The 23,415-nt window shown below is 40.7% G+C and overlaps 1 protein-coding gene across 2 annotated transcripts in view; it reads right to left on the bottom strand.

Moving 5' to 3' along the window:
• Window positions 1-1,046: 1,046 nt before the first annotated feature.
• Window positions 1,047-23,415, bottom strand: part of GATB (glutamyl-tRNA amidotransferase subunit B) — a 43,610-nt gene continuing 21,241 nt past the window's right edge. The window contains exons 4-11 of one of the 2 annotated variants that reach the window (XM_069785220.1): window positions 20,921-21,077; window positions 19,782-19,866; window positions 19,366-19,410; window positions 16,971-17,160; window positions 10,249-10,382; window positions 9,766-9,844; window positions 4,076-4,210; window positions 1,047-1,512 (exon numbers count right to left, since the gene is read on the bottom strand). In XM_069785220.1, the coding sequence (XP_069641321.1) occupies window positions 1,384-1,512; window positions 4,076-4,210; window positions 9,766-9,844; window positions 10,249-10,382; window positions 16,971-17,160; window positions 19,366-19,410; window positions 19,782-19,866; window positions 20,921-21,077 (954 nt within the window). In that variant the 3' untranslated portion in view covers window positions 1,047-1,383. The remainder of the gene's footprint in view (window positions 1,513-4,075; window positions 4,211-9,765; window positions 9,845-10,248; window positions 10,383-16,970; window positions 17,161-19,365; window positions 19,411-19,781; window positions 19,867-20,920; window positions 21,078-23,415) is intronic. The other variant, XM_069785211.1, reaches the window with a different exon arrangement.

Raw genomic sequence — 23,415 nt, forward strand, 5'->3', positions numbered from 1 at the left:
GACTGAATTCCCAGGGCCATACCTGCTGCGATCCTCTGACAATGTCTGCCCTGCAGGCAGATCCTAAAGAACAATTCTGAAGAAGTATCTCTGAGGTCTGAGACAAATGTGATCTTTAAAATGTATGGCTTAGTACTAGATGGGAATTCTTTCCCTAATAAATGTAAATTTGATAGGCTGCCTCTACTTGCATTTCCTGTTAATGGTTTGATCAGCTGAAGTGGGTTGGGACTGGCAAGTTAACTCTAGGACCCTGGATTTCAGTGGGTACTGAAAGCTAGGAGCTGAAAAATGGAAGGTATAAAAATAAAACAGCATATAACACCCCTTAGGATTACACAGACCCTAGGACAGAGCTGAATCTTGCTCAGTTTTGGTAAGCCAGCTGCATGTTCAGTTCCTTCCACAAAGTGGTGCAGTTCCAGGTGATGGCAGAAAGCCATGTGCCAGAGAAGCGTGCAGCAACTGGAGGCTTGGAGCAGCTTGGAGCATTTGTAACATAGGGTCAAGTTCTCAGCAGCAGACAAAAATCCAAACTGGAGTGAATGGTCCCTTCACTGAGCTACTGCATAAGAGAAAGGCACGACTTGTTTGCTGTAGTGCAGGGCTGGCAGAAGCACATCTGCTATACTGAACTTCCCAGGCCCTAAGGGGATGTGAGCCTTGGAAGGGCTCAGGCATACATCCATTAGGCACTCTTCAGAACTGAAAGAGCTGTGAGTAGGCAAAGCAGATGTTTAGGCACCTAACAAGAAGAAGGTGAACAAACAATCTGACAGCTAATTCTTAGATGTAGGCACTTACCCGTTTGTGGCACTAGCCTCAGGCACTTCCTTAAGAAACCAGGAAGAATGATAGCAGTGGATGTTGTTTTCCCTTCTGCTAGGCATGGAGGCACATGTGGTCTTCTTAATTACTGCTAGGTGTTTTAATCATTGTTACTAGTGTGCTAGCACTAATTTACAATGACTTGTTATTGTGCACCACCAGCTTTCATGTTCAAGATCTGTGAATTTCCCTTCTCACAAAAAGGCAGCTAGAAAAGCTGAGTTTACACTTAACTTTATTACAAAACTAACCAATACAGCTTCAGCTCTCTGCATACTCACAAGACACCCCTGGGAACTTGTTTCCCGTGGCTGTGTGGAAATCACATTTCTGAATGCCACACCAAAGTGAGGGAGATGCAAATGACTGTATCATCTCCTGCTATTCTTTTGCTCATCTGCCTTGGGCTGATGTATCCGGGGAAGGGTAGGATGTAATGCTGCTTGAAGTATAACCAACAGTCCTCATGCTATGGCACCAAAGTTCATTTGCAGTGGACCAGACAGAATGAAGCACATGTCTTCTGCAGACACTTGTATGGTTTTTCTCTTGTGGCTACTCTGACAGCTTCTTCTCTAATAACTGCTTCACCAGAACAGGATTGGATCGTCCTTGTGTTTCTCTTTGTACCAGCCCAATTAACTTATTTAGAACTTTTTGATTTCCTGCCTTTATCGCCATAACCTTTAGAGAAAAAAAAAAAACCAACAGACACCACTGTTACAGGAAAATCAGACATCTTTTCACAGCCAAGGTATGAATAGTTTTGTCCTTTCAGATCATTGTGTAGAATACTATATATTTGGGGCCAAGGTGTTATTTATAAAAACTGCCTTCAGCTTTGCAATAAGCTCCTGCTCTGCTCCCATAAGACAACAGCAAGTCCCTACAGCAGCAAGGCCTTACAACTAATAGAAAGATCTCCTCTTATTGAAAAAGTCAGAAAACACTTTTGGATTTTAACAGAGTCTGCAACTTGAACAGTGACTTCCTGGAAAAGAGCCAGAAAAATGAGATGGACTTCTCTTGCTAATAGGATCTACCTTTTTACTCAATATAGTGTTCAGTTATAACAAGTAATTTGCATCAAATCATAATCTATTTGATAATATTTGTGGGGTCCTTCAAGCACAGACGTAGGTGTTTTTGTAACAGCATGTTACTTCCTTTAAGCAAGGAATCCTTTGCAACACAGCAATTAATTAACCCATCAGAAATTCAACCTCCTATCAGGCAGCTAGTGTTTGATGCACAGTCACCTGCAAAATAGCAAGGGCCATATTTAAAAGCTAAGTAAAGCCACTGAAAAAAGCATTGGAAATTTCACTTTTGGGCATTTCTAAAGGAGATGCTACTGCTGAAAGACAAGCGTCTGGCCTTCATATTGCTTGTGTGGCAGGGAAAACATTCTCTACATTGTCAGAGTTACTGGGAAAAACATGATAGCTTCAATTAAACAGGATGTCATATTTACAGATATTAAGGGAAGGATTGCGAACATATGAGCCACCAACTGTGCCAATACCAAGCACAAATGCAAATATTGCTGCTCATTACTGTATCCAAATTATTGGCAGTCTAAAATCTTCTCTGTGATGTCACAATACAGAAAAGACTCATTACTCCTGATCTGCTAGAAATTACCTATATGGGGCAGAGTGCAGAACAATCCAGGTGATACTGCATTTTCATAAAGTGCTCAGCATTGGCTTGAGCAACTGTAAGTTAGTTCATTTTAAAGAAAGTTACTATCAAAAAGCATGGCATACTTTATTTTCCCTGTCAAGTACTCAGCTAATGCTATTTTGTAAGGTAAGCTCTCACAGCAATTTAAAGCAGTGAATTACAGGCCTTCGAGGCAGCTTTTGCCTTGGCAAAAGATCATCTGGAAAAAGTAGAGAAGAGAGGCCATTCTACTGCATTTGGCTTGACTAATACAGTGGAAAACAGAAAGGAATTACATTCTCAGAAAAAGCACTATTATTGAAATGGGAGTGTAGTTATGGACCTTCAGCTTCTGCACTTCCCAATCAGTTCTTGTGTTCTTTCTATCCACACTTGTGCTTCTGTACCAGTCTGAAAATACAGCAGCACTTTTATCAGGCTCTGCAAATGAGTCAGTCTGATGGAGGTCACACCGACCTACTGCAAGCTCATTCACTTTATTAAAAGCTCTTGCAGAGATGTTAGCATCCCCCAATGAGATCTGGGGTGGGTGGTATTGTTCTCAAAAGATGTTAATGTTTTTTTCCAAATGGCAAATGTATCTAGACAATGTTTATGTTAGAAACAACCTATTCACTTCTGCTTTTACATTTTGCTCCAGAGAACATACAAGCACTTGTTTTCATTTTGCTTTTTATCAAGCAGATTTTAGACTCTGTCAAGATCCCTTCCCACTCCTCCCCTTCATGATCAACAATGGTTTTTTCCCTTTTTCCCAGCTCAGACCTTTGTAGACTGGTAAGCCACGCAGGCTGCTGCGTGTCCTTCCAAGGAGATGGGGAAGAGCCAAAACCCCATCTTTCCTGCTGCAGCATTTGTGCTGCTGCCACAGACCAGCAGCAGAATAGCAGAGCGGACAGCAGCTCTGGAGGCACCGATGCTGCTGCCACGGGGGTCCGGCTCCTCCCCGCCCCACAGACATTGTCAGGCAGGAGAGCCAGCTAGACTTGTCTCTTTGGCAGAGGAGGGAGACAGGGACATGGCGAAGAGACAGATGCAAGTAAAATTTTTGTCTTGCCAGCTCTGATACAGTCTCTAATTCCATAACTAATATATGCCTTGCTGGCAGGTAACTTCAATCTCCAGCTTCGGAACAGTTTAACATTGTTGCCCTAACATCACAAGAGATGACACAAAAATCAGAGTTATGTGGCCGGGTGGCCAGGTCAGGTTAATGGCAGTATAGCTGAAGAGGGAAAGAGCCCCACAGTTTTGCTTTCCTGCATTAAATTTTTATGGTCTCTCAGAATGACTTAGCGCATTAGCCAGACTGGTAATTTCTTCTGCTGATCATTTTGTGTATGCTTCAATTTCCAAAAAAAACACTTAGTAAAATAAGAAAGGAGAAGAAAAGCCTGACAATAGCAGAGCAGCAGCTTTAATGCTCCTATACTGGCTCTAGAGCTCAAATGCCAATCAAAAGGAGGGGAAAAAAAAAAGAAAAAAAAAAGGCCATTTTAACCCCCTTTTTAGAGCCACAGACTGCCATAGCACACAAGCTTCCCAGCACCATCATAATCACCTCATTTTCTTGTCCATCAATCACCGCCTGGCAGATCTGTTCAAGCTCTTTTTGATCCTGTATCAGTTCAAGTTCCTTTTCTTTAACAATTTCAAGAGGAGCCTTCCCTTCTCCCTTCCACAATTCTGCAAGCACCTGAAAGTGATAAAGACTAGCGAAGGTCAGCGCCTTGACATGCTTACATGCAGTATTTCAGTTACTGATCCAAGAAGCCAGATTTTAGTTAAAGCAAGAGCAGATTGTCTAAATGTGAACAAACCCAAGATTTAATCCTGCGCCTCACTGAAAGAGCTCTTGCACCCTCCCTCCTTTTCTGCATCCTGAAATAAGACAAAACATTTTCACTTACTGCATGAGTACAGGTTAATGGTTTGCAACTGGTGCTCTGCAGCCTACCACAGTACTGGGAGCTGCCCGTTACTAGCAGTGATGGTACCTCTTCAAAGTAGTTTGCCAAGCGCAGCGCAGCCCCCATGTACCTCGCTGCGCTGAGCCGCTGCTCCCTCGCTGGGAGAGGGGGGTACCACGGCAGAGACCGTCACCAACTGCAAGGCTGTTCCTCCGGCAGTACTCATGCTAATCTCGCATTATTCACAAGAACTGCCTGAGAGCAGTAAGGAAATGCATCTCCATGAGCAATGTCTCTGCCTGGGAACTGACGATTAGCTGACTATTGTACCAACTCCAATCCCTGGTAACTTATCCCATTACCAGTCCTCATCAGCAAGGTGTAATGAGGATACATATGACAAAGCAGAAGAAAAATAGTGCTGAGCAGAATGAATGCAGCAGCTCCAGCCCACCTATGCATCACCTCCAAGTACTGGACTGCTGGGTGAACCAAGGCCCCTGGAATAATCACTTGTTAACACTAGGGTGTTCTCCTATGCTGTAGCAGGGCTATCGCCCTGGAATAAACTTCAGAGAAGAGAACATTTATAAAAAACCAATTTCCTTGGGCAGTCATTTGCTGTATTCCCTTTGCCCTTATTTCAGAGCTGTGGGAGGAGAGAAAGAAAACCCTTATTAGAACAGCTGCTTGTGCTCCATCCTGAGCTGAAGATATAATTGTATGTTTGGGCCATTGCTGTGTACCAATATGGAAATAGATGTCACATCAAAATTTCAGCATTAAATACTCACTGTAGGATGAAGATGCTGCTGGGATGGGGAGATGAGAAGGGGCATTCAAACTGCATGTTAAATAATTAGCAGGGCAGCAAGAGAACTTAGGAAAAATGAAGCACGTGGGATGGTATTTCAACTATCCCAGCAATTTTCTTCAGCATGAAGGATTTTCTGGTACAAAGACCTTCAGATAGACACTTTTGTAGCCACAACAGGTATTTAAGAACCATGCATTGACATAATTCCTGCAAGAGGTGATTTGTTTGCCAGCAGTACCCCAAAGCTTTTTATGGGATCTTATCACTCTGCTGGAGACCTTGAGAGAGGGTAATGACACACAGCTTTATTGTGGCAGCTACATCTTGTTTTTTCCCTGTCAGAGGGTTAAAGGCAGATCACTATTAAAGTTACTGATAAGCAGCCAGAGTTACAACCACTATAAGTAAAGCTTTCAGATATTTATATCTAAATAAATCAGTGCAGTATATGATGTCTTCTACAAGATCTTCCTTCTAGTGCAGTACTTAAAAATCATCATGGCAGTGCTACCTGAATACCCCTAGAAAGAAATACATCCAACAGAGATTCAACCTGTCTGCAGCTGCTTGCCTTTTTATTGTTGCACTCCATTGCTATCCCAGGCAGCCCCCTCCTGCTCCTTCCCTGAGGGACCAGGCAGGAAGATTTTTTGTCCTCAAGGGCTCCCCGAGGCACAGGGACAGTACATCACCCCTCAGAAGGAGGAGCACAGCTCATAACAAAACACCCTGGAAAGTCTGAAGCACTGCACAAATCAGGGGCTGGACAATGAATAAGCCGTGTTGCTCTCCTGGAAAAAGGCAGATGTGATTTTTAGGACTGGTATGTATTCAAGCAAGATGTCATAGGCTGCAGGAGGGGAAAATCTGCAACAAACAAAATCTATGCAGCTGACCATGGCAGAGTTACCCAGGAGCAACTCATTCATCAGGCTGACTTAGATCAGTGGCAGGACAGCTTGGCAGTCAGAGATCCAGCTCTGATTCCCTGCTATTCCTATGCCAAATGTCTCCTGGCACCGAGAGAAGCTTGCCCATTAGAAACCTTGAAGGCACCAGATTTCCCCTGTGACATCTGCATCGTGTACTTTTCAATTTGGTAACAAGCATCTCCACTTACTTAGCTAGTAGAGCAACAATGTTATCAAGGCCCTTGCTTGTTTACAGGTATGTAGGAAAGCAGAAAGAGATGTGGCCAAGACCTGTCAAAGATGCACTTTTAAAAATGTGTTTCTCTACTTGGCAAGGAGTACAAATCTAAAGAAAGCAGTTTAAAAAATTATTTAAACTCATTTACACAAACTGCCTGCACCACAACAGGAGGATCAAATTATGAAGTCTCCAGAGCCAAAACGAGAATCTCTGGCCTCATTTCCATTACTGAAATCTCAATAGTTTCTACTATTGATTCTTGGCTGACCGTGATTAGATTTTAATGATGTTCTGTGGTGTCTACCTACACAGGCATAGCAGCAAACCATTGGTCAAGATGAATTAATCAGGACTTACACGTCTGGCTGCCACAGGCATCATATCAAACATTTTGCAACTGGTGAACGTGCCAGCTGACTGCTGTGCCTGAGAACGCTCCAAATGGAAACCCTATCTGCAGTGATTTGCTGCCAAGGGTGGGAGGGAAGCAGCAGGCAGTACCACTCAAGTCAGTCTGCTGGGCATCTCTCCTTTCCAGTGATGGAAGCCTTGATGTCTGGCAGTTGTCCCTCAGCCTCTGACAAAAGTGAGGGGCAGGCTGGGTCCAGTCCTCCAGATGGTATAGCCGTAATTGTCAAAGCAGATGGTTCTGCTTAGGTTTGTGTACTGTACTCATTTCCCTGCTATCTACTTTAAAGCAGCAATGCCAAGTGAGTCTGTTGAAGTTACTCCTATGTGGGTGACCTATGCAAGTGCAGAGGCAAACAAGACCTGGGGTCTACTCTGCTCCATACCCTGCTACAGATCCCTGATGAACGTGTGACAAGGGTGCTCGCACGGAGTTGCTCCAGCACAGCTCTCAGCAGCAGGGGCAAGTTTCTGCTTCCCTGGCCCAGGAACCGGCCTCTTCCCACAATGGCGTGACTCAAAGGCAGGCCCCTTTTATGCCAGAGATATACTCGCTGCCAGCCCTGCAAATGAGAACCGAGGCCCCATCTTGGGCATACTCCCCATCAGACTGGTTTCAGCCCTGGGTGAGCAGCACCGGCACCTCTCACTGTGGGCTTCAACATGGTGCCTCTGGGGTGGGCCACAGTATGTGCCTGTGCAGGTCCCCTGATCCAGGACACTCTCACCCCACAGCCCTGCACACACCGGCAGAGCTGTAAGCTGCTCCCCTTTGCACAGGCACGCCAGTCTGAAACTGCTTCAGAGACCTCTGGAGTAGGATGCTCTATCTGATGGCAAGTTGGGTGTGAGCTCTGTAATTACTTAAGTGGCAATTATGTAAGCACACAGTGCCCCTTCCTTGGCATATGCATCCTACCATACAATGTTCTGTGTCTATAATCAGTGCTCATGGCTTTCATCTGCCTGTGTTTTAGTGCCTTATACAGCAGAGACTGAACACAAAACCTCTTAAAAATTTTAAGCTGTTAACAGCTTCCTGCAGCGAGCATGTATGTGTATGCATGTCTGCGTGCTCACCCCATTGAACCTTTCCATCCTTTCTCGTTGGATCTGTCTCTACCACTGCAGTTCATTCTCCCCCACCCCAAGAGCTGCAATTCATCTGCTGTAGTGTATATATAGCCCTTTCTGCCCTCGGGCCATCCAGTATCTCTGCCTACTGCTGAGAATTGTTATAAACATTTGTTATTCTTCCGACATCCAGGCAACCAAAATACTTTTCTAAATGTGGCAAGGTTTCTGCAGTTTGACAGCATCACTCAGTGATGGCAAACAGTACTGTTATTTCTCTGTGTCCAATTTCAGAGCACCGAGGACAACATGCACATTACAAGGAGTTGGTAATTAAACAAGAAAAGCATCTCTGAAATTCTTGACGTTTCATAACCTGTCAGAAGTGCTGGCACACAAATATATCACAAGGCAAGAAACTCCCGTAGAAGAGCATTAGTACCCTGTCTCTACCTCCACAAGGAAGCCAAGAGTTAAGACTAGAGCTCTGAAGCTTCCCTTTCAAATGCAGACACCAAACTGATGGGTGAGCCATAACTCCGCAGGCACAGAACTGCTGTGCATTCCAATGCTTCTCCTATTAATACTCTATCTCCTTTTTGAAGCTTTTACTTTTCCAATCCCAAATTTCCAAATGCACATGCCTGAAGTCAGGCACTTAAATCCTTATTTATGATGCCTGTCATATGCAGCTGGCTATTCACAGAAGCAGACTGACAATACCAACTGAATTAAGAACCATGAGCATCTCCAAAAAAGAAAACAAACCAGGAAGTTTAAGTATCTCCAAGCAGGGTAAAGAGCCACATTTGCAACAGTTATACCTGGTTTATAATAATGAAAAAAATGAACTGACTTCAATACTATTCCAAAGTTGTACTTAGATTAAATCAGTATGTGCTAGAAAAAGATGGAAACTTGCCCTGTGTATTTCAGTATTAAAAGCTTGAAAGCAGACACGGCCAAGTTAAATATCTTCACTGGGAGTTAAACATCTTCATTAACACTTTCACTGATGAACACCTGAGAAGAAGCAGTCATCTAATGCCTCATCTAGAGGGTAATAATTAATCTGAAAAGACAATGCATTCCACATAAATAAGCCAACAACAGTTTAAGGTGAATGACAGATTATTCCCTATCACAAAAACCCTCCAAATTTTGTCTATAAATGCAGCAGTCACCGTACCCATCATAAGCAGTTCACAATTTTAGATACAAATCATCAAGAGCTGATTTTTCAGATACAAATCAAGCAAGATGATATTTAAAAAGAGGGAGAAACTAGCTTTACCATCAGTACTTGCTTGAGAGGTCCATGATAGCACTTGCTTAAAGAAGCAAGGATAAAAAGAACAGCCAGACCTCTCCACTTTTGACTCAGGGGTACACCAAAGCAGAACCCTTTTGGTGACTACACTCAGGTGAATTATATCCTTTTCCACATGCTAATGCTTGGGAACATAGACCTTACTGTCCCTTAGTACCTAGTAACTGATACACTCAGCTTAACTGCAAGCCATGGATTAGCTCCCACTGACCTTTCACTCAGGTCTGACTCAAACTGTGAAATTGAGATCTAGTGTCCAGTCTGTTCAGAAGCACGATTTATTTAATTGACTTCAGTTCACATGGCTTAAATCTACTATTTGGCTTGTGCTCCCTTCTAACACTGAATATGCAGATATATCTATAAGACTATATACACACGATGCACTTTCATCTATTATATGTATATAGTATAGATACAAAATTTGTCCTTCATCAACAGTCTAAATAATTTCCTTTTGAAGCAACCTATGTACTGGTACATACTGATTATGGAATTGTTATGTGAATGGAGTAAGTGGCCACAGATTCAACATACAGTAAAATCAAAAAGGTACTTACCTGCTTTGCTGCTGTAGAAGAAATTTCTTTTTTTTCTAGAAGGTTCAGAAGGTCAGCCAGGAGAAAAGGACTGACTGGGCTACAGAAAAAGGGGGCAGAAATTACCTCAGAGAATAAGGTAAAGTAATATATCTAGGCTACTGTTGCTTGCCTAAAGATCACATGGTTTAACACGACAAGCTAGTATTTTTCCTCATGATACACTACATTCAACTATGGTATTGATAGCCTGACTATGCCTTACCGTTCTCATATTCCAAAGAGGGAAGACTGATCACTATTCTTAACTACATGGTCCTCTTCTCTGCAAGGTATTTGGTTAACTTCATTCAGCAGGATAGCATCAAGGCCTACACAGTACTGCCTAGTGTAACAAACTTCACAGATAATAACTAAAGCAGAAGTGAGCAATGGAGTGACATGATACTATTCATGGTACATGAGAAAAGAATCACTTTTGTTTCACCATTGTAGAAGCCTGACCTTTCCTTCACTGTAAGGGAATGTTGTTTCAAATAACTGAGCAGGTCATTTAGAATCCAGCCGATCACTTTCTTTGGCTTCATTTGGGTCTGTTTTACCACGTTCTCAAAGAATTCTGTTAATCCATCTTCATTCTGCTCAAGAAAAGTAAATGCATCAAAAAGATACCAGAGTGCAAACATGATTAATTATACAATTACATTTGGAGTATAAATACTCAATCCTAAAGTAAACTTGGTTTTGTGAATTCATTGCAAAGTCACAAGACTTTGGAGTAATTTTATTAACATAACAGCAAACAAACTATGTTATGCCTAGAATAGGTACATAGAGCTTATCTGCCAGCCTGTTTCAATGGAACTTTCAATAAACGAGCAATCTTCTTTCTCTTAAGTCCTCCCTAAAATCAGCATTTGGGGAGAAGCTTTCTCATCTTCTCATGTGTTTTAAGTACGGATAATGCTAGAAAATATAATGCTGCCATCTAACAGGCTGTCATGCCATCTTTTACCAAGAAGAGAGTTCTCCTGAAACTGTCTACAGATATTTCACTCTTGATCTTGGAATCACTTCTATTTATTTTGGATTGAAGGAATAAGTTTACCTTGCATTCACCCTTCAATGATTTGGAAAGGTCATACTGTAAGAAGCAGGATTTTATTTTTCTAGTTTTTTCAGAGAAGCTATGTAAGCTTTTCCACAGCACCCTAAATGCTCAGAAGCTATGACAGTAGCGGATTCAATTTATAGCCGAAGTGAAATCTGAGATTGTTTTTAGAAGAACAGATAACCGCACGGTCTGTTGAATGCTGTGCTGTTTGTCATCAAGGCATTGATGGATCTTTAACTGTAGCACAGAACTCATTAGGTCTACTGAAGGCTGAAGGGATAAAAGTGGCAGCTCCAACCTTTTCAAGGAGGAATCCAAATCCAGCGTGCCAGTGGACTACTGCAGTGTGCAGCATAAACGCACAGGAGGACAACCCAGCTCTCAGAAGTTGAGAGGCAGCAGTTTAGAGACAGCCAAGGAGCTATTCTAAGTATACTGCCACCACAGCAAAAACATTTCTCAAGCACATACTGACTGCAGCCAGATCTCCGAACAGTTCCGAGCAAAAAGAGTGCAGGTACGCACTAAACCAAAGCCTGACTCTTCCACTCAAACACATCCCATCAAAAGAGTCTCATTTGCCCTTGTTTTTAAAGGCAATTTATCACCATAGCAATACAGAATTTTAGACTTTCCTCCACAAAACTTTCAGAACACAAACTTCCAACAGCTCTAGATACCACATTTTTCATCAGTAATGATGTATGGCTTTTCAGAAGACTGCAGACTACTGCTCTCTCTTCTGTGAAACAGAACAAAATGTACTTAGATTAATGGTTCATATGTGCTGTAAAACCAGTCTGACAAAAATCAGACCCATCCTCCTTACCTTGAGACAGTGAGCAAAGAAACCAAGTTCTCAGCCTAGGAAAGCCACTGACATCTTCTGTCAACCAAGGTAAACCCGGTTTACAACCCCCCCTAGTTACCCCATACACACAGACATAATTCCCTTAATTTCCAGTGTCTTATAAATTTAACTAGCAGTTACTTTGTAATCAAATTATGTAAAATCTAAGGCTAAACAGACTAGAGGAACAAATCTGGCTTAAAAAGTAAAGGAATGACATGATTACCAAAGTAGAGTAAACTTGATTAAAAACTGCATGTGTATTAAGTGGAATTACTAAAATGATGCATTACTAAATACTGTACTCTAATTCACCTCAGGATTCAATAGTACAACCAAACACTGATTATTTAAACAGCAGGTTCTCTTCCACAAAAACACCTGTTCAATTTAGGTAGGAAGAAGTGAGCACATATAAATGCTCATTTCTTTACACATGCTGCAGAAGATTTTACAAACACTCCAGGCGCAGTAGATCTAGCTACAACATTATGCACATGAAAACAATGTCTGCGGATGCCACATGTCTGAATGCAGGCCACAAAACTCAGACGCAGCATGTTTGAAACTTTCATCATGTATAGGCTAGAAAGCATATCTCTAGAAGTGAGCACGTTCAGATTTCTGGATACCAACAGCCTGGCTGCAGCTACAGGTCTGACCCTGCTGCCAGACCTTTGAAAATCAAGGACAAACATACCTAGTCTTCACATTTTAATCAGATTACTTCCAAGGCAGCAAGAACAGAAAAGCCCAGGAATGCTCAGACAGACAGACTTACATATGCTACCAGGTACCGAACCCCATACTCACTACTTGTGCACATAAACCCATACATATTCCCCAAAATTCCTTTGCATTTTGTTGTAGGTTTTTTAAAGTGACTGTCATTTTCTGTAGCCAAAGAGTAGGAAAACCCAGCAATGCTAGACTGAAATGAATAAGGCAGAATGTCAAAACATGAAAATGACTAACAGAAATGAAACATTTTCCTTAATTTCTTGCCATATTAGAAAAATGCAGGCATAACTTGATTAGCTTCAATTTCTAGATACTATACTACTTGAACTTTGATTTTTTACTTTAATTTGTTTTGCATTTTGGTCAACTTTCTTCATGCCAAATTCACTCCAACTATGCCCCCACACACACCTGTCCCTTGTGATAGATCTGAGCTGAAAACCACCACATGCTCTAACATGCTGGTGTACAGTAATGCTAACTGACTGTTCTCACTTAATTATGAATAATGTATTTTAATATTCATAGTAGGAAAACCAGAAATCTGGAATTGCAGCACCATGTTTGTGATCCAGGCCCACTTGGTGCTCCTGTTACACACCAAATATGCTGTAACTTATTCACTAGAGTCTCACTGGCATGAAATCTGACGCACCAATATTTCAACCAGATGCAAATTTCTTAAATATGGTTTAAAACTATCATTTAATAGTACTGAGATGTCTAAAAAACTAGTGGTGGAGTGATTTCAGATGGTTTTTAAAGAAGTTTAAAACAACACATTATTTTACAGAATACCATGGGTACAATATTTAGGGACATTGGGTCTGTAATACAAACTTATGCTTTTAAAGACCAATAATGTTTCCTGAAGAAGAAAACTACATCAATGTTCACGAATAAAATTTCATTTTCTGCTTTCTTATTCCCATTTTCACCACCACAGTTCCCACAATAACCAACTGTGAGGTAACAACTGCTGCAAAAATGTGCAAGACTGTCAGGGGGAAAAAAACCCCAGCAAATCTAGCCTATTAAAGCAGACAAGCAGAGCAGTCAAAGAGTTCAAACTTTTTCCTACAGCTTCTTATAAAATGATTTAAGTTCTAAAAATAAGCATAAATTCACCTCCACACCAACATGTATGAGGACAGCGTGTCATAAACTCAATGGTCAAAACCTTGTACAGCATCCCACTTTTGACTGTTTGAAGGATTCACCAATGTAATTGTTCCACCAAAGCAATAAGCCAAAGCCCAACTGGAATGGCCTGACTAAGCAGAGGAACAGTAAATGCACAGGAAGACTTGGAATTCTGATGAGAACGGAAGTTATCAGACTGTTTTTTTTCTAATGCTGTACTATGACAACTGATCTATTTTTTGGTTGGACCTCCCCAGACTTCAGCATACTTTTTGAAAACAAACCGTCACATTAAGGTCTACGCCAAAACATCTTATTTTTTTGACTCAATAGGAAGCAAGACAAAAATATTATAATACCGTAACCGCAAAGTTGTCAGAGATCCTTCTTGACTGAAGTATTTGCCAGCCTACCAGTTTACACAACAAAGTAGAAATTGCATGCAGAAATTGAGTATCCAAATACCATGGAGTCTACATGGCTCAAAGAATTGTATCTTTACGAGTTAAGAACAGTTCTGCATGAAGACAATCAGAAACTTCTTTGCAATTTATACAAAACTGTCAAAAATGCAGCAGTTTACACTTAAGAAATTTCAGATATAAAGATATTAATAGGTAATGCTCTCCTTCCATTTCACTACATCTTGTAATTAGGAAAAGCAGGAGTCTCATTCTCAATACTGCAGTACATACAGGCAGCAGCTATTGTATATGAGAATAAAGCTCATGAAGCAAGCTCGGAAACTAACTTGCATGCTGAAGTACGGTATTGTCTTATTATAACTTCGGTGCATAATGTTTTCTCTAACAAGTTGGCGCAGAACAGGGATTTTGCATTTCAGAGTCATCCCTCTACCACTGCCATTTATTTAATGAGCACTCCTGGGTGCTCTAACTTGAAAGAATGCTCATTAGATTTGTGCATCTGGCCCTATCAGCAATCTTCTGCAACTTCTGATGTAAGCTTAACATGGCAACGGACATACCATTTTCAGATGAATTAAGGTTAACTAGTCTCCTAGTGAACAGGCAAGCAACTTTTATGGAGAGTATACATGCTGACATTCTAATGCACAATAAAAGAAGACCAGCAATGAAGAACACATTCACTTCATGCATTCAAATGGATGCATTATCTTATTACAAGCTGAATCCCAAATTTCAGCTTGGAGCTCATTAATTGTCTTACATGCTGCAAAAAGGAAAAAAAGTTAAAAGGGAAAAAGCAAAGGCAATAGTGGATTTCAGTGAACAGGTGGAAAGGAAGGGCAGTTGATGAGGCAAATATATATGGCTAGTTGATAGAGGCAACAGAAACCACACAGCAGAAGCCCTCAATACTAGCAAAATTGAAATGCACAAGAAGTGGGCTGATGCCAAGTGAAAGGAGTGGGTGTACCAGGTCTGGCTGGGATGGAGTTTATTTTCTTACGAGCAGCCTGTAGGGTGCTGTGTTTTGGATTTGTGACTAAAGCAGTGCTGACAACACACCGGTGTTTTGGCTACTGCTGAGAGCAGTACTTTCTCTTTTTCCCACTCTGCCCCCCACAGCGAGCAGGCTGAGGGTGGGCACAAAGCTGGGCGGGGACACAACCTGGACAGCTAACCCAAACTGATCAAGGGGATATTCCATGCCATATAATGCCCTGCTCAACAAGGAAGACTGAGGGAAGGGCATTCTGGGGGAGGTGGTCTTTGTCATTGGTTGGAGACTGGTTGGGCATCAGTCTCCTTGTGGGAGGTGGTGAGTGATTGCATTTGCATCACTTCTGGGTTCTTCCCTTCCTTTTTCCTTCACTTATTTAAGTGTCTTTATCTCAAACCATGAGTTTTCTTGCTTTTGTGCTTCCTATTCTCTTCCCTGTCACACTGGTGGGGGGGAATGAACAAGGAGCTGTGGTGCTTAGCAGCAGGCCAGGGTCAACTCACCAGAGGGGAGGAAGAAGTAAAAAACGTCAGAAAAAAGGGGTCAGGACCTATCTACCCTTCTGAGCTCTGTTTATTTCAATATGTGAGAAATATGTTGATGTGAAAAAATGCATGCATGGACAGGAATACTAACTGTGAAATCACATTTTGCAGTTATACAATGAAATAGAAAGGTAAGAACTACTGACACCTCTCAACGCTACCACTGCAGCCTCATGACTTTGATGAGACTTATGACTCACCTGCCCACCAAACAGTAAAAGATCTGCAACTCACTAAAATGGCACAGCACCACAAAAAGCGGTTTTCCTAACAGCTTTCTTCAGAGGAAAGAACCGTTTTTATTTTTTTCCATAGAACCAGCTTCTGTACAAGTGTATAAACTAGAGACGCACAAAGGAGGGATCTTAGCTAGTTAAGTTAGGTGCACTGCTCTCCCTCCATTTATAGTCAAAGGAAAGGAACTCCTCCAGAGGACAATTTAAAGTATTTATGGTTCCGCCCTGAATCTTACTCTAAAGAAGTCCTTTTCCTTCTGTCTCCACTAATTGCAGAAGGTAACCAAAGCAGGACACTGTCCTAGATTAGCTGACTATGTGAAATGTCTAATCTTGGGTGGGTATACTACTCCCCACACAGAGTTATCATTGCCGAACAGAGATAATGCAGTTTGTATTTAAGAAGCTCAAACTCCTTTAGAATAATTTTGGAAGTTAAGAGATTTTTCTGTCAATTCCTTACCTATATCCATATCTTGATGAAATCTCATGCTGTGCCACACTCTTTTCCTTCTCATCCCCTCTTCTGAACCTATCCCTGGTAAATTGCATTGTGAGGTCAAAGTTGACGTTGTACAGCCATTTTGTGTATATACCTGAGAATAAGTCTTTTTTTTTCTTTTTTTCTTCTTTTTTTTCTTTTCTTTTTTTTCTTTCCTTTTTTTTCTTTCTTTTTTTTTCCCAAAATAATGTGGAAGCCAGATCAACGGGCAAGTGAAGCTGAAAGATTTAAACTTTGGGTTTTGCTTCTGCAGTCAGGAAAACATATCTATTAATTTGTTAAATACTGACAATGTGCCCAGCCTTGTACCAGACCCAAAGACAAGAAGAGCAGGCACCTGCAGACAAGGGTTTGTCAGCAGGAAGTTGTACATTTGTTGCAATCAGTCACAGGTGCATGCATGTGTAGACAGAGAAGATCAATATTAAATAATAGTTGTTTGACTGCACCTTGCATAAGAAACACTTCTATGCACACTGGCTATGGTTTCTTTTCCCCACCATTCTATGTATATGTCCAAGGTACAAAGTATGCATTGGACATATTTCCAACTAAAAAACATCCATGAGAACTGCCAGCTGGTTAATATGACATTTGTAAATCTTTTCAAAAAACGTGCAACTTTGAAGTTGCTAGACTTATTTTTGCACTTGATCAATAGACCTACCAATAAGGTGAAGCTGTGTTCAGGAAGAATCCCATACTGTTCAACAAGCTTTGCTCTCTTCACACTGGGGAGGTCAGGCAGTCTCTCATGAATCCAGTCAATATTTACCACTTGCTGATGGTTCATATTAGCTGGCAAAGATTTCGCATCATACAGAATCAATGGAGGAAGGTTTGGCTCTGGCATAAACCTAGTAAAAATGGAAAAAAAAAACCCAAAACAACAAAAAAACAAACAATAATATAATATAATATAATATTATCTAATAATATAATATTAATAATAATATAATATAATAATATAATATAATATTAATAATAATATATAATATTATTATAATATTATATTAATATTATATTAATATTATATAATATTATTATTATATATAATTATTTTCACTCAGAAGCTAAACAAAAAGGAATAAAATTTATATCACAAGTTTATACTTACCTGGAAGTTGTATTACTGTTTCAAATGAACAAAATATTAAAAACTCATGCCTTGGCTGTATCATCATTAAGCAGTAAGAGATCAATCCCTGAAAAGCTGCAAAGCCTCTATTTTCTTTCTCTGAGTATTGTCCAAGAGTGGATGATAGAAAAGGGGTGGTTAACACTTCTGCACCCAAAATAATAATTAAAAACCCCAATAAAACCAATAAGAATAGATATGGAAACAACTCACTCCTTTTGGTATCAAGCATGAATTGTGGATCCGGACAAAAATGGGAGTGGACTGGCAGGGAAAAACCCAGATTGACAGCCAACTGCCCGGAGTGATCTGGGCAGGTTGTAACCTTTTCCAGACTAACTTCAAAAATCTTGATGAAATCTCATGCTGTGCTAAAAGCAAAGTTACTGTGCTCAGCAGGGTGCCATCACAGAACAAAAGCCTCCCTTAAAGAGAAGGCCAATTGAAACCACTGGAATAAATGCAATTGAAGCAGAACCTTACTCTTACATGATCAAATGAGGGGTTCAAAAATATCAGAATAAAGGACATTGGGACATTTACTATAATAATTTCTATTTCAAATCTGCCTAAACATAGATTTTAAGTTTAATGTATAAAGTGCAGCAGTAAATTACAAAAAACCTGAAAAACAAAGTTTAATACTGATCATAATCTTAGTAATAATCTTTCTGGTCTTTATTTGAAATATCTCAGGCTCACCAGTTTTGCCTACATTTTCATGAATTTTCTTTTGCTTTTTTCGAATTAGTCTTGTTAAATAAGCCTCATGCCAGCCCCTACCAAAATAAGGAATTCACAAAATGATCACTGACTTTTCTGCTGCATTTCTACAAACAGTAATTTAAAAAGCAGATTCAAATTTAAAGTTTGTGGGATGTTTTCAAAATCCTTGCTCTGCTCTAGTAAGATCAGTGGTAGAATACATGTAGATCTAACAGGAACACAGATATGGCAAAGCTAAGGGGCTCTGAAAGTTCTTCTGCAGAACTACAATTCTCCAGCTGGGAAGTGAACTCTGGGAGTAACAGGAAGACTGTCTCTGGGATGCAAAGCTAGGCACTGGGAGGACCAGCGCTAAGATGGCCCTAACCAGGGGAGGAGGCAGGCACGCACAGAACAGGAAAACGGGTGCCCAGAGCAATCAGCAATCACTGAGCTGCATCACTCTTCCCCATCTCATCCAGACACCACTGTGATTACCTCTTGTCCTAAGGGGCTGAGCAGCTGTGCTGCTGTTTTGCAGCTTTGCCCCAGCACTTGTTCCCAGCAGCATTTCTTCCTACAGGACTCATGGCTTGTCCCCTCACCCTCTGTCTAAATCCTTCTTGGGTGGCTGTTTATGGTTTGATGGCTGTCATCTCACACAGGTAGAAGACAAGAATTACTTAGCAAGGTAACAGCTTCATTAGGTCTACAAAGATCTTAAGGTAGATACCTGCCTATGAATGCTGACACCTTTCGATAGTAGTTAGGATTTTCAGACAGTGATTGTAATCTATGATCACAGAATTTAAGCATGGGGAGGCTCGGCCTGCTATCTGAAAAACATTTCCCCTCAGTATTTTCTTAAACTGGGAGCAATGCTTAACTCAGAATATTCTTACGTTTTATGTCTGGCATTCTTAATATTGCAGGTATAGTGGCCACAAAGTAACCTTCAACTTACCCACTTTGAGCTAAGGTACTCCAGCTTAGTTTTGGGGAAAAGTCTATGGGTTTTAGCAGACATGAGACACAGCTGTAGATCTGAACTGCTCAGACTAGCACTGATTTTGATAGGTCTCTTCCCCTTCCAGTTGAAGGTAAACTTCCAATACATACTCACTATGCTGACAAACTTTATATGCTCATTACCCTGACTACACTTAAGAAATGAAATACATTCTCAGTTCTTGAAATGTTAACTTTATTAAAAAATTACCGATAATCCTGTTTTCCTTCTTTGTCTCTCATTGGTACAGTGCACCTAAAATAAAAACAAAACAAGTAAGATGTGGTAAGTGGTACACCACAGAATTAGTTTTATGGTAAAAACACAAAACAAAAACTTTGCCTCATGAAGATCAGGAGAGCTTCTTAAGGCCACTTCAAAGAATGTATATATGTAAGAAGGCAGTCACTTTCACACAGACACTGCTTGATGTAGCACACAATCTGTTGTGAAAAAGCCTCGACTTTAGTAATAAATTACTATCTGTGAGGAGCCTATGCTTGTGAACATTAGCTTTAGAAGACAGAAGTTCAGCAATACTACATTACCTCTCCTGATCATGTCACTAGGTATCCCTGGCACACCAAAGCTGCTATTCCTGATGTTCCTCCAAAATAAAAACTCACCCAAGCTTGGAATCAAAGGCCCTTGTTTCATTCAGAATTGTTCCTCCATTTTCAAGTTCTTCAATTTGCCTCTGTATTTCATAGTCTGACAGAAACAAAAGAAAAAACAATAAGCTTGTTATACTGCACTATTAGCTTTTGTATACTCCACTATTTCGCTTTTCAATGCTATGCAGTAATGGAATAGTTTGTTGTTTGAACCTTAATGAAATAAACAACAGTAGTTACAGGCAGAATTATCAGTCACTGTCCCTCTCTCCAGCACTGTTTTTTTCTTTGCATGTTTTCTTCATCTTCTTTTATTCCCTTTAAATAAAAAACATTTTCTCCCAGACACTGCAGCCAAGCTGTACATTCGTAGTGACCTTCCTATCACCCAGCTGAGTTTTCTTTTGGAGATGTAATAATCATCCTTTCTTGCTTGTACCTGAGCTGCATCTGAACTTCATCCACACCACCTACCGTACTCAGCCAAAAGCAATCATCTACATTGAAGGACACAGCTACTGCTAACAGATTTCAGCAGTAAACATGCTCGGCATTGAATCATCTGCTTTACTCTTCTTGTAGGCAGAGGGTTACCTCTGCAAGAAAACTGCAGAGTAACAAGGCTGCTGTCCCCACAGTACCCCACACAAAGATTTATTCTGTCAGGGAGCAGCAAGAGCAGGGCTGCTCCACAAGGGGTGACAAGCCAGGAGCTGAGGGTGACCACAGCATGCTGGTGGTCTGAACAGCATGGGCAGAGGCATGTGCTATTAACAGGGTCCACTGACAGTCTCAGTCAAGGTGAGGGGATGCGTTGGGTCCAGGATCCATCCAGGGAGTTCAGTCAGAAGCAGCAGGAGATAAGTCCAGAGACGGGACTGGGAACAAGACTACAGAACAGGTCCAAGGTCCAACAGGAGACAGGACTGAAAACTGGCACACCTGTGATGTAGCTAAGGCAAAGTCTGAAGGCCCCAGCCTGAGCTTAAATGGGACTTCTGGACCCATGGGGAAGGTGCATGGATGGGACACCCAGATGAAGCTAGTCAGTGCATTTAGGGCCAATTACTACACTCAGAAGCCTGACATATTTCATGTCAGACCACAAAAAATATCTACAATGCTCCTATAATGAAGCAACCATCATTTACCTACTGCTTTTGCCAGGAATCGTATGCTATTGATATTCTTCACTTCAGTCCTCACTCCATAAGGCTCTCCAGGGTGATGCACAGAAACATTGGCATCCACTCTCAGCTTACCCTCTGTAAAAGGAAACTTCATCAACAGAATAGTCTGCCCTGGAAACTAGCGTAAAAATGTTGTCATGCATTAATAAACTGTATGCTATGTGCAGAGCATTAATAGTAGACTTCCATGTGTTCAGAAAGGAGTAACAACCATGTCATCATAGTGTTCTGCTTGTGATTCCATCTCAAGACTCTGCCTCTAATAATTCAAAATTTTCTGAGAATACTACTCTTGAAAAAAAAATTACTGCTCATAATTCCTCTCAGAGAAAACTGCATGGTGCAGTGCAGCACAGATCCTCTAAGCCATATAGTGATTCTGATTCACAGCTCTTCAATAAAGGGCAGAATTAGACAAGCAATTTGAAGTGGTGATTGTGAGCTTCCATTCCTCTAAAAACAGCACAAAAATACCTTTTGGAATTACAATTTGATGGACATATACTACCCTAGCATAGAACACAAGAACTTACAGTTATGTTGAACAGATTTACTAAGGTGTTCTTGGAAATTTACAGCTCAAGGACAAAATGTGAATAGTAGTGGATTTTTTTGTAATTTTCTTCCTTTCCTTCAAGAAACTGCAATCTGCCCTGCCCCCCAAATTTCCCTGGTTACCAAAAACTGAAACTGAATACAAAGTTATATATAAAAGCATCCTGCACTTTTAGTCCAAAATGGAACAATGTCCTTAGAGATCTTTAATGACTCAACCACAAGTAACTCGTAATTGTATCTTTCTAAGTTTTATCTGTCTAAAGACATCCCTTCTGAGAAGAAAAGGCTTGTCACAGTTATTCAACTAGTTGGAATAAACCACCAGGAGGGGTTATACTAAAGAGAAATATGATTTTTCCCATATTGCACAGTGAACATCTGTAGCCTTCTTCTTTGGTTTTGGTTGGTTTATTGTTTCTTTTTAATTTCAGAGATAAAAAGAAACAAACACTTACTGCTTAGATACAGTAGCATTATTAAAGAGAGCACAAAATAACTTGGACTTAAACCTGTGAAGACATCTACCGCTTCAGAATCCATTCTGGTCAATAGATGTAAATTGACTAGAGAGGTCTCTGTACACTTTGTAAAAGTAGGCTGGATGATAGTGCACTAATTTCCTCTGCCTTCATAGAGTCTTGCCAGACATGCAAATGAAGGACAAAGGTTCTGGAATGTCCCAACAACTCTTTGAAGAAAAGTGTTTTGCATGTGCTCCCTCTTTGAGGTGAAATGAGTACTTGCTCTAAAAGAAGAATAGTCTTGTCCCGCCCTTGCTTCATTTTGAGACATGACCTGCTTCTACTTGGATGTAGGTGTCAATGTGACAAGACAATGAAGTTAATCAAGCATAAGTGAAAGGAGAGCCAGGTCCCAAATGTTCTTAAAAAAGCTTTTTTTCTTTAAGCCCAGCTTCTTTTCCTTTCACTTTGCAATGAAATCATCTTTTCATCTGTTTGTTGTTAATGAAATAACACTGATAAAACCAGGCACTTGTCTTCACTGAACACACCAGTAGAATGAAGGTAAAATATGAGCATGTAAAGCCCTTATTCGAAAGAAAATAATTATAATGAGAGAAAACCACAGTAGAAAGCCCCTAAACACCACATCGAAAAAAAATCCAAATACTTTTAAAGCCAACTATACCGGAGGAAAAATATTCCAAACACTGGAATTCTCCTCCAAAGTCAGAAATCTCACTGCAATAAAAGATATCATACTGCAATTCCAATGGCAATCTTAGGGCCAAATTCAGTTGTGATAAATGATGGTGTATGTGTATGTTCATGAAGGCCTTTGAAGAAGCATGCAAACTGGCTGTTTAATATTAACAACTGTGCCCCATTTGACATGCGTAACACTAGTGAGAGAAAAGATTCAGAAACATATATAATGTCTAGCAATTATAATTTCCCCCTACATTAAATTAGATTTGCATCACTAGCCAACATTTATTGGATCCTGTTTATTGAGTAATACATGGACCACTCTGACTCAGTTCCCCAGGAGATGCATCCACTTATACTATGGACTGAATTTGTTGCCAGAACAGCAAGGCCAACTGTCACAGGCAAAAATATGGCTTACATTGTGAACACTAATAGGTAGCTTATAATTGGCTGTATGTGTGGAGGGGATGAATGCCCAAAACTGTACTTTTAAACTCTCAAGCAGAAGCCTGCTATTTGCTAGCTGTAACCATGGGCTGGTTGTAAATTTTGGTAACATTAGGACTAAGCAAAAATGGCATGACCTGAATCCTCCAGTTAACAGAGAGACATGAGACAGCATCACCTGTTTGGAGGCTGATCACACGCTGTGCTTCTGTACATCACCTATTGCAAAGACTGGGGCCTTAGGGTTCCAGAAAGAAGAGCTGGTGTCAAAAGCAGGGG

The sequence above is a fragment of the Haliaeetus albicilla genome, chromosome 1 (genome assembly GCF_947461875.1).
Source record: "Haliaeetus albicilla chromosome 1, bHalAlb1.1, whole genome shotgun sequence".
Lineage (NCBI taxonomy): Eukaryota > Metazoa > Chordata > Aves > Accipitriformes > Accipitridae > Haliaeetus > Haliaeetus albicilla.